Source organism: Salvelinus namaycush, chromosome 16 (genome assembly GCF_016432855.1).
Source record: "Salvelinus namaycush isolate Seneca chromosome 16, SaNama_1.0, whole genome shotgun sequence".
Taxonomy (NCBI): Eukaryota; Metazoa; Chordata; class Actinopteri; order Salmoniformes; family Salmonidae; genus Salvelinus; species Salvelinus namaycush.
The window spans coordinates 37,513,933-37,526,129 of record NC_052322.1 but is presented as its reverse complement, the minus strand read 5'-3'; the positions used below and the strand labels follow the sequence as shown (position 1 = coordinate 37,526,129).

Here is a 12,197-nt window from a genome sequence, read left to right as displayed (position 1 = left end):
AACATGTCAGTTTATGCTGCAAGAGCTCTGATAGGTTGGAGGACGTCCTCCAGAAGTCGTCATAATTACTGTGTTATTCTATGGAATGGGGTGAGAACCATCCCAATGGGAATATACGTCAGTTCAACGTCTAATTTGATTTACATTTGGTTGCGTTGTCAACTAACGTGAAATTAACCAAAATGTTAAAAGATGGGTGGATAATAGATGAAATTCCCTTATTTTGATGGCTTTTGCAAATCCAATCAGCTTTACATGTTGATTCGACGTCATCACATAGAATTTTGTTGTTGAAATGACGTGAAACAAAGTTAATTCAACCAGTTTTTGCCAGGTGGGATGAGCCTGACACGGAACCCAATCCGGCTGCACACGTGCGCCATCGTGCATACATGTATTTTGTCCCCCCACACCAAACGCGATCACGACACGCAGGTTAAAATATTTTTTTAAACTCTGAACCAATTATATTAATTTTGGGACAGGTCGAAAAGCATTAAGCCTTTATGGCAATTTAGCTAGTTAGCTTGCACTTGCTAGCTAATTTGTCCTATTTAGCTAGCTTGCTGTTGCTAGCTAATTTGTCCTGGGATATAAACATTGAGTTGTTATTTTCCCTGAAATGCACAAGGACCTCTACTCCGCCAATGAATCCACACATAAAACGGTCAACCGAATCGTTTCTAGTCATCTCTCTTCCTTCCCGGCTTTTCTTCTCTTGACTTTATATTGCGATTGGCAACTTTCATAAATTAGGTGCATTACCGCCACTGACCTCATTCATAGATGGCACATGGGTACCTGCTTCTATAAACCAATGAGGAGATGAGTGAGGCAGGACTTGCAGCGCGATCTGTGTCAGAAATAGAACTGATTTCTATTTTAGCCCTTGGCAACGCAGACGCTCGTTGGCGCAATAATTGAATAACATAGATTTCTACATTTATTTTGTGAAAATAGCTGTGCTCTGGCTACACCATAATGATACCCTAGAGGGTGCTGTTGAAGCTACTGAAGAACATTGCAAAACAGTGTTTCAGTTATTTAGTGACATGAATATATTTAATATAGTTATCAAAAATATATAACTTCTATCATGTTTCACTATTTTAATTTGGTCCTTCCCTTCCTCCACTGCTATATAATCACTTATGTGTGTTTCACAATACAATCTCAACTAGTGTGTGTGTGTGTGTGTGTGTGTGTGTGGGGGGGGGGGGAGAGAGAGAGAGAGAGAAAACACCGAGAGGGTTTCTGCACTCGAACATGTTCAATTTGCCCGGCAAAATACGTCATGTTCGCTTTGCCCCTCTACATGCCTGCCTGTCGTAGCGGCAGCGCTGTAGCCTACTGAGAACGGTGATGAGAGATGAACCGCAGTTTATATGTTGATATATGTTGGATGCTGCTGCAGCGACGGCCTTCCGTGTTTAGTCCATGCGGAAGAGTGCTTTCTAAACGGCTAGTAGAGGATTTCGACCTGGATAAAATAGACTAGGAAGCGGACTCACCCAGAAACAGCTCCATCCACCCATACCATCGAATGTGTTGATCACAGTGCGGCCCAGTTGTCCTAATTCGAAGCCGGGGGCTAGATTTGGAACGTCGCAGGAACATGGAGGTGAGACGACGGGTGTGACAAGGGAGTTTTGCCCTAGAAATTAATGTTGCAGACATACCGATCTAACGCGAGAATGGCCTATAATTAAGAATGAATGCAATGATCTAGAGATATAGAATGATGTTTAGCTAGGTGAACAGATTATCACGAAAAATATTAGGCCTAGACTACATGAATTATTATTATTATTATTATTAATACAACAATTATTATTAGTCATGTTGACAGCTTGTACACCCTATTCTGGAGATAAAATTGACATGGATTTGATACGGACATTATGTTTCACCTAATATGGACACATCAATTTACACATTTCAGTCTGTTTTGAAAGTAATTGTTTATGGTATCATTGGATCTTACATTTGTCTCATATAGAAAATCTAACTGAAATAGGCAGAGGACCAGAACGTAATAGCCTAAAAACTCGTTGCGACTTGTTGTAGCCTACTGTTGCTAGGAATGCTGTTATAGTTCATACATTTTTCATGTAGCAACTGAACCGTTGGAGTCATACTGTAGCCTAATTTAAGAAGAACATTTGAGTCTACAGGCTTCCTATTCAGATATGAAATCAGTCAGTCCTGCAGTCATGGTAGGCTACTACCTGGTGCTTTCTCTTCTTCATAAGGAACTATGAGGGGAGGAGGAGAAGGAGAGAGGGAGAACAGACTCTCTGCTGGAGGCCAGATTCTGATATCATCCAGTTGGGACTACAGCAGAACACAGGTACACTCACACACCACTCGCTGACGGTTTCTCAGGGAGAGATGGGATATACAAAAAACACATTTCTAATTCACACATTAGTACACGTGGGAAATTGGACAAATGTAAGCACCCACAAAATTATTATTATCATACACACACACACACACACACACACACACACACACACACACACACACACACACACACACACACACACACACACACACACACACACACTGTAGTAGCTATGTCATTGTTTTTGCGTAACAGTATACAATGTTGAGTGTTGTTCCCTGTCTTTTACAGTGACTCGTCAGATGTTGAAGCGATGGCCGTGTGGACTGAGCTATAGCGCTGCAACATTCATACACATAGATGCCCCCCTCCTAACCCCCTGAGCCCCCTACAGCCTCCCCACCCTCCCTCTGTCTCTCCTCCATCTCTCCTTCCTCTGTCATCCCTCTACCCCCTCTGATCCCAGCCTCTTTCTGATCTAATTGTCTCTCACTGTCTTCTTCTCTCTCCTTTTCTCTGCATCTCTCTTTTTCTCTCTCTCTCTCCCGCACTCCATCATGGCGTGTTGTGGTCGCTCTCTTGACTCCCCCTGTACCCTGGCCCTATTGGTGGGCTTCCAGTTTGCCTTTGTGGTCTACTTCTCCCTGGGGGGCTTCAGGGGGCTGGTGTCCGTACTGGTCCACTCTGAGCAGCCTGAGTTTGACTACTCCCGCCCCCACGACGTGTACACCAACCTCAGCCACCTGGGGGCGCCACCAGCCCCCCACATAGGCACCGGACCACCAGGGACAGGGGCTCAGCTGAAGGACTGCAAGGTGCCCTCACCACTACTGGGTAAATATACGTGTGTGAGGGGGAGAACTACTCCACCATGCTGTAAGGCATTATGTACTGTATGAATAATCAAGGTTTCCTACATAATACGATACATCTCCCCTCCTCTACCTCTCTCTGTCTTCGCTAGTCGGTCCTGTGTCTGTGCGTCTGTCCTCGCCTCTCTCTCTGGAGGAGATCAGGGAGAGGAACCCGTTGGTGTTACCGGGAGGCCGGTACAGCCCCCCAGACTGCCAGCCGCATCACCACACGGCCATCGTGGTGCCGTACCGTAACCGCCAGACTCACCTCCGAGCCCTACTCTACCACCTCCACCCCTTCCTACAGAGACAACAGATTCACTACAGTATCTACATAGTCCAGCAGGTCTCTTTCTCTCTCTCTCTCTCGCGCTCTCTCTTTCGCTCTCGCTTACTTTCTTTCTCTCTCTCTGATCGCTGTATTTTCCTTTGCAGTGGGGTAACTCTACATTTAACCGGGCTAAGCTGTTGAATGTTGGGGTCCGCGAGGCGCTGAGAGACGAGGACTGGGGGTGTATCTTCCTACACGATGTAGATCTGCTGCCTGAAAATGACCATAACACCTACACCTGTCACAATCAGTTCCCCACACACCTCTCCGTTGCCATGGACAAGTTCAGATACAGGTATGTGTGTGTTTATGAAGCGTATCAGCGTCTGTATGTCAAGTGTCATCTGAGGTTCTGGCATCTTCTGGTATTTGTCCCACCCAGGTTGCCGTACCCCCAGTATTTCGGAGGGGTATCTGCGGTCACACCTGAGCAGTACATGAAGATGAACGGATTCCCCAACACCTATTGGGGCTGGGGTGGGGAGGACGATGACATCGCTGCCAGGTGAGTAGGGCGAAGGGCTGGGAGGGACAACCACATGTGACTATACCAGTGAATTCCTTGAAAGATGTCTCGTCTGTATCTCTCTTCATTAGCTATTTGTCTTCACGTATTTAATTTCTACCTCTGTCATAATATCCTGTTCATCTCCATTCTCACCGCCATTGCTTTGCTGTGTCTCTCCCTACAGTTCATGTTTGGAGCTCAGTAAGTATCCATGTCAGCTTGTTGGGCAGTTTGCTTGGTAGATTTCCTCCCCATTAGTTGGTTTGTTTAGTTCAGGTGGATGTGTGAAAACCCATACTCTGTCCCATAGAGGGCCAATGGACCAGTATGATAGTGGATTACACACCTCATTAGTAGGCCCCAGAGTTTTTCCTAGTGAGGTCAATTGGTCAGGAAAATCTTGAGACGCTACCTTATCTAGTCTTGTGCTGTCTTTCAGTTATTTCACTCAAATCAACATATTAAGTCTTCCTGTGTTGCTGTCTGTCTCAGAGTGCGTCTGTCTGGGATGAAGATAGTGCGCCCTCCAGTGGCCATCGGACATTACAAGATGATCAAGCATAAAGGAGACAGGGGCAACGAGCAGAATCCACGCAGGTACACACACACACACACACACACACACACACACACACACACACACACACACACACACACACACACACACACACACACACACACACACACACACCTTATTGACTCATCTCTCTCCTCCCCCTGTCCCTCCACAGGTTTGACCTTCTGAAACGGACCAGGCTCAACTGGCATTCTGATGGTCTGAACTCTCTGACCTACGAGCTGTTATCCAAAGAGCTGCAGCCTCTCTACACCAACCTGACGGTCGACATCGGGGATGACCCTCGTCTGCCCCAGAGGAAAGCCACGCCTCCTATGCCCAAACGTGAGGTGAAGGGGGATGAATTACCTCCCCTTGTGCCATGGAGCAAACATGGATCAAAGAGGAGGGGAGACACACCCCTTGCAGCCAAACATGACGTAAAGGGGGAGGGGCAAGCCGTTAAAGTGGGTGTGGTTACAGCTGTGACTACAGCTAAACCTGACAAGGTAGACCACGCCCAGTCAAAGACAGTGCATCAGACTGTAGATGAGAGGGCGGGTGTGGTAAAGTAGGAAGAAGGCTGGGCTGGAGATATGGGGTGCATCTCATTGGTCTAAAGCTGCCCCCTCTCTTCTTCTCTCCTGCATCTGAAAACACAGGATGGGTGTTAGCAATGTGGAGGATGTTACTGTCCTGTCCAGTTCTACCACATCAGTGCAGATGAAGGAAAGGACATGATGAGATGAAGCCATTTTAGACTATTGAGATGCACACTAAAATGACACACCTTCTGTTCCTTGATTATCATAGGGTCCCTTATGAGGGGACCAGTAAAGCTAGCTATGTCCGTGAAACTAGATATTGTGAAGGATAGGGCTTAGGCTACAGCCAACTCAAAACCCTTCTGAATGTGACTCACCTCCAGCGACAGTCACGGTATTCAAACAAACTCTCCACCCTTCCTCTCTCAGAAGACTACACCACCGTTATTACCAGTTGGTTTCATTGGTTCTCAAACCTCTCTTTGGGGATCCCCAGACGTTTCACAGTTTTGTTGTAGCCCTGAGTTAACTCACCTGATTCCAGTAGTCAACGGCTTGATGAGCTACTGAATCAGGTGTGCTAGCTCTGGAATAGTTCAAATACATGGGGTCCCTGAGGAGAGGTTTGAGAACCACTGAACCAGACAACTGGTATGTGAAGGGTGTTGTAGTCTTCTGAGAGAGGACGGGTGGAGAGGTTTTAGAACCACTGGTCTGATGGACAGGTAACGTCATGTGTGGTGAACATTAATTCTGAAGAGAGAGATTGTGACATCAGCATTTAATCAAACCCAATTAAAACTCCGGAGTTCCTTTTTTCAGCCAATGGGATGCCAGATCTTGCGAGCAACCAATCCGCTGCCAACCCACTGCTGTTCTCAGCCAATCATCTCCTAGTTGACTTCTGGCTTCAGCCTATCCGCTCCCAGAAACTGCTGCTGTTGGTCCGCCCTATTGTGTGGGTCAGTGTTTCTGTGCCTTCTCTCTTCTATTGCTCTTTTATGGAGTGGGACAAAGTTGTCCCTAGACGCTGATCTGGGGTCTGTTTTCTGTTGTCCCTTTTATGGTTACGTATATATATTGGGTCAGGGTAAACTGATGCTAAGTCTGTATCTACAGGCAACTTCTTCTCTGAGCACCATTTTATATCCGTTTGCCCGATCAGTGCTTTCACCCTCCAGACGTATCAGATGACTGTAGGATTTATATTTATATAGAGATGTTTGTTTACTTTGAGTCGGGTGCCTCTTGATTGTGTATTTGGGTTTAGAGACAATCTAATCTAAGGGTAAAAATGTAAACTGTGTTACTAATCGCTTCACATAGAGAAAGAAATCTCTACGTAAAGGGAAGTTAAGTATTCTATGCCTCAAATACCATAGACTTGGTTCTATAGTTTGTTATCTAGTTTGAATATACTGTCTTTAAGTGAGTGAACTTATGTCCATCCAGTACAGAATCCCTCATAGCCATCCATGTTGATTTCATATCAGCCATCTGGAATGTACTGTACATACTTTATCATACTAGTTTACTATAATCCAAAAACAATAAGATATGTTTCAGTGAGGGGAGGTTCTGGAGCCAGTTTGTAGGAGGAGCTATAAGGTAACTAACTACCTGTACTGTATTTCCTGCTGCGATGTGATTGGATAAAGGAGTGTGTCTGGGGGGTTCTGAAGATTCTCCTGTGTAGAACATAGGGTTTCATTAGAGAGATGCTCATTTCAAGCTTATATGCTGTTCATGAGTTGATATAAAAAAATATTCAGATCCACATTAGCTGTTGAAGAATCAGCAACTATTCTTCTTGGGGTCCACACAAAACATAGAACATGACAAAATACAGGTTACTAATGGACAAGAACAGCAACACAAACAATACGAGTATTTTAAAAAGAAGAAAGAGAAATTAATAATATTAATCTTAAACATTCAAGAATAATGTGTGTTTTGAATGTTTTTTTTTCATGATTTATTTCACTTAACTACTGTTACTGATGCTAATTTGAATGTATTTTATTTATTAAACTACTGTTAGGATTTGGGTTTTACCCGTTAAGCTTACTTACAGCAGTGAGTATTTACTCAAGAGGAGCATTCCATAGCATCAACAATGCCTCATATCAGAATGTAGACCAGCCTTTTAACGTGAAAGAAAGGGTGGTTCATATTATCCATGTAGTTGTCATGGTTACTAGCACTGTGCTGAACTTATATGACGGACTTAAAGTTCCAAACCTTGCAGATACTGTAGAAATTAGATTTAGAATGGAAACAATTGAATTCTTTATCAGGTAGAACAGCTAATTTGATATATTCTATATTTCTATTTCTGTCTTCTACATTCTAAACATTATGCCTCAATAAGCCCCATGTTTTAAAGAATGGAATGCTGTAGGCAACCCTGTTCCTGGAGTGTCGCAGGTACTGCAGGGTTTTGTTCCAACTAGTCACCACACATGACCAACTGAGCCATGCAGCACTCCAGGACCCCTGCTGTAGGCTATGTACTGTATGTCTCTGATTCAGTGTACAGCATATCATACATATATGCCCTCTTGCTGTCTGAGAGAGAGCTTTACTTTTTTACGGCCGTGATTGGGAGTCCCATAGGGCGGCGCACAATTGGCCCAGCGTCGTCCGGATTAGGGTTTGGCCGGGGTAGGCCGTCATTGTAAATACGAATTTGTTCTTAACTGACTTGCCTAGTTAAATTGAAAGAATATATATATATAAATAATAATTACCTGGGTGCTTTCTAATAGAGGAGGGAGGGAGGGTATGGGAATCAAGGCCTCTGACTGTACAATAGGAATATTAATCAATACTGTCAATCTATATCTGCACCTTGTACCCAATTAAATCGTTACAATGAGGATGATGAAATGCCACCCCCATCTTTGAGGTCACCTTTTCAACTCACGTGTGTGAGATATTTTAGAGAATTAGAGAAAGAGAATAGTATTTTGACTTTAAATTCACTACACAGGTGGCATACCAGTGAAACTACTGTATACCCACTATAACCATACACTACTTGATGGTGATGGTGATGATGGTGATGATGCCATCCACTATTAATCAATTGTAAGTGATCATCCATAGGATATATCTGCAGTCATATTAACACAGCTCTTCATAGGGACATAACCGACTAGTGCGTATCATAGGAGACAGTGTGTACCTGGAAATCATTCTATATTTAATAAAATAGCTAGTTTTCTATCAGATGTTTGGTGTAAATGCAGGGGAAATAGTATAGACTACTATAGGCAATCTATTGTAACTTTAATTTAGTCACATGGTTTTGACTTTTATTTCTAAAACATGCTTTTTACTTTTTCAATCATGATCAGTTCGGTGTGTTGATTTCCATACTGATAGCTGTGTGGTAACATACTGTATTGAAAAGTGTTAGAATATTATTGTAGTTTTAAGGGGATATGAATTATATCACTTGGACTGGGAGTTGAATGGAAGGTTATGACATGTGCTTTAGTCACTGTATTGAGTTTCTAACCTGATTTCCACCTTCAGATTAAAATGAACTATCATATTTAGAGGAAATGGACACTGGACAGCTCTAGTCCTCGGGGGTTGCCGTGTCTGCTGGGTTGTGTTTGGGAGTGAGAGGCGGGAGATAAGGAGAGGCCAGCAGAGATGGCACCCTAGAGAGATTGGGGGTTATTCTTTGGGCCATGTTGTGGAGTGTTGTGTTTCATGACTACACAGAGAAAACATACCAATAAAACACATTCAAAAGCTTGCCTGCTGTCTTTTCTGTATGTATTTAATGGAGGATGATTTGAATAGGTTGTTAGAGTAATGGCTAATGGACACTTAGGACATAGGGAATGTTTTGTCACCCCATCAGAGAAACATATAGTAGATGCATATCATATACACATCAAACCATTACATCACTCTTAATGCTATGGCAATCCTGCATGTTCTATCACACAACATAAGTGGGGGATTATAGAGTGAGCCATGAGATCATACTTATAAATAGATCATGACTCCTGTTAATGTTCGATCTGTTTTCTAATCTGATTCAGAGGCATCGGAGTGGGTGTTGGGGGGGGGGGGGGGGGCTGTAGTAGAACTGAACAGCCATGAAATAAATACATACAGTATCAGAGGAATCACATGCCTTTGGTCAGAAGTAGTGTACTGGATGGGGAATAGAGTGTGATTTCAGACAGTCATAGTAATGTTCTGTGGTAGGCTATAAATCCATAATGTACAAGGTCTGTACACAGACGTCACACGGTATGCAGAAGGTTCCATACACACTGAATTTATTGGGACCAGCCATTGCATTGATGTAACTCCCATTGAACAACTTAGTCTCACAATCTGGCGTAGAGTCAATACAAAATTTTGGTGGAAACCATGAAAAAAAAATGGGCAGGGACCATTTACTGGCAGTGTTTTCCCAGCTAAATATAGTTGGTTCACAGAACATTTCTGAAAGGCAAGAACTCTCCTCTTGTGTGCCGTAGGCTGTACACGGTGGCAGTTGGAAGAGACTAACCTTCTTCTTACCAATGTTTGCCCATTTCTGTAGCATTCATAGAAAACTCCTTCCAAATAAATATCCTCTAGGAACAGTGGAGCCTGGGATTTAGATCAAGATTACACTGAGGTGATGTCACAGAGGCCACCAGGAAGGAGACAACAGATAAAAACCATTTCAATGACAACATGTCAAATGATCCTCTATTTCACCAGGAATAAAAACCATTTCAATGACAACATGTCAAATGATCCTCTATTTCAGCAGGAATAAAAACCATTTCAATGACATGTCAAATGATCCTCTATTTCATCAGGAATAAAAACCATTTCAATGACAACATGTCAAATGATTCTCTATTTCACCAGGAATAAAAACCATTTCAATGACATGTCAAATGATCCTCTATTTCACCAGGAATAAAAACCATTTCAATGGCTACATTTCAAATGATTGTCACAAGTGTAGAGAGGAGTAGGCAGTCGCAGGTTTAGAACTACTGAGCTTATAAAAGCACTATATAAATAAAAGTGGGATGAAACCCAAAGTGCAAAATAATAAAGTACTCAGGAAATAGTAGGAGAGATTCCTCTCAGGAAAACAAGCAACATTTACAATGACCGTCAAAGACAAATAACAGAGGGAGTATATATACAGTGATACAGTGGGGATCGGAACCAGGTGTGTGTAATGATGACGAGACATGTCCGGGTGTTGATGAGTGAAGGGCGTTTGCCAGCAGCAGGTTTGCCAGCAGCAGGTTCGCCAGCAGCAGGTTCGGCAGCAGCAGGTTCGCCAGCAGCAGGTTCGGCAGCAGCAGGTTCGGCAGCAGCTAGAAGGCCAGCGACACCGAACGCCTGAGCTGGACAGGAGGGGGAGCCAAAGCGAAGGCTGGTGTGACAGTGATCCTCTGTTTCACATGAGGAATAAAACCCATTTCAATGGCAACATTTCAAATGATCCTCTGTTTCACATGAGGAATAAAACCCATTTCAATGGCAACATTTCAAATGATCCTCTATTTCACATGAGGAATAAAAAAGGTGTCTCTTTGTCATCAAACATATTATATAGATCCAGTGGATCCACTTTGCTTTGTGGCTGGAGTTTCACTTTGGTTGGACTAAAAGTCTACTGTACCTCATCTTTGGCATTAGAGAGACAATCAGGTATGTTGGTGTGATAGATAAGTAAGAACAGAGAGAAGGCTGAGACAGGCTTTAGTCAACTCCTGTTAGTGCCTATGAGACTGACTGACCTGTCCCAGCCTTTACGCGCACGCACGCACGCAGGCAGGCAGGCAGGCAGGCAGGCAGGCAGGCAGGCACGCACGCACGCACGCACGCACGCACGCACACACACACACACACACACACACACACACACACACACACACACACACACACACACACACACACACACACACACACACACACACACACACACACACACACACACACACACACACACACTTCCCCGGTCTGGCATGGCCCGCTCAGAGAAACCCAGGCACGTCACTCTCAAGAAGATCAAGAGTCTCGACCCTCTTTCTGCCAAGGACTCTGCTCTATTCATTAAAGAGATTTCTCTTTTTAATCTCAGAGGGGCAACCTAGATTTAGGAAGGTTATGAGTAAGTAAACATATAATTAATTAATGTATTCTTCAATGGCAAAGACAATCTACAAAAACCTTGAACAAAACATCCCTTATCTAACTGTTACATTCTGTTATCTAATTTCTATAGAATGTTCCTGGAATTCCTATTTCATTTCCAAATAGCTATGTGAATAGCACCTACCCGTACATATACGTGAATAACACGTAACATGTACATATTTCTATGTACCGTATTTGATCCACAGTATTTGATCCACAGTATTTGATCCACAGTATTTGATACACAGTATTTAATACACCGTATTTGATACACAGTATTTGATACACAGTATTGCTCATAACACATAACATAAATGTGAGAAAGCAGCAGAGAAATACAAATAACAAAAATGTGTCAGACAAATCATCCAACCATATCTTATTGACAGGAAATAGAATAACATAGAAACCATCAAAAATTAGGACATTGAGTCATCAGGCCACCCGGGTTGTGTGATCCACATTTAGTCCCTTAGTTGTTCAGCTGTTTCTATCATACACATATTCAGCCTCAGTGGACCATTTCCTCTGCCCCAGGCCTCCTGTGCTCACAACAACGCAGAGATCAAGTGAATTATTTCAGCTATTGTGGCAGTACACCCACTGGGGATCTAGATCATGCACTCATGGCTTTTTTTTGCCTCCCAGTAAAATAATGTTAACATCCTGTCCTCCTACACAATCTGACCTTGACATTCCCAGGTGATTGTTTTTTTTCTTCTCTTTCTGTGTGCGTGTGTTTGTGTGTTTGTGTATGTTTCATGTACATTATTGGTCTGGAGAAGGTATAAGGAGATGAGGGGGGGTGGGGGGAGTAATAAGCCTGTCTATACTTAGGGTTTGCCTGCAGCTATGCTTGCATGAGAGAGGGAGAAC

At 43.4% G+C, this 12,197-nt stretch overlaps 1 protein-coding gene across 1 annotated transcript; it reads left to right on the top strand.

Annotated features, from left to right (window-relative positions):
* The first annotated feature begins 1,240 nt into the window (after window positions 1-1,240).
* Window positions 1,241-7,835, top strand: b4galt3 (UDP-Gal:betaGlcNAc beta 1,4- galactosyltransferase, polypeptide 3). Its single transcript, XM_039011182.1, has 8 exons — window positions 1,241-1,621; window positions 2,253-2,350; window positions 2,639-3,181; window positions 3,312-3,547; window positions 3,637-3,827; window positions 3,915-4,037; window positions 4,533-4,637; window positions 4,772-7,835. The coding sequence occupies exons 3-8, from the start codon at window positions 2,905-2,907 to the stop codon at window positions 5,169-5,171; spliced, it is 1,332 nt and encodes a 443-aa protein (XP_038867110.1). The 5' UTR covers window positions 1,241-1,621; window positions 2,253-2,350; window positions 2,639-2,904; the 3' UTR covers window positions 5,172-7,835.
* The last annotated feature ends 4,362 nt before the right edge of the window (window positions 7,836-12,197 follow it).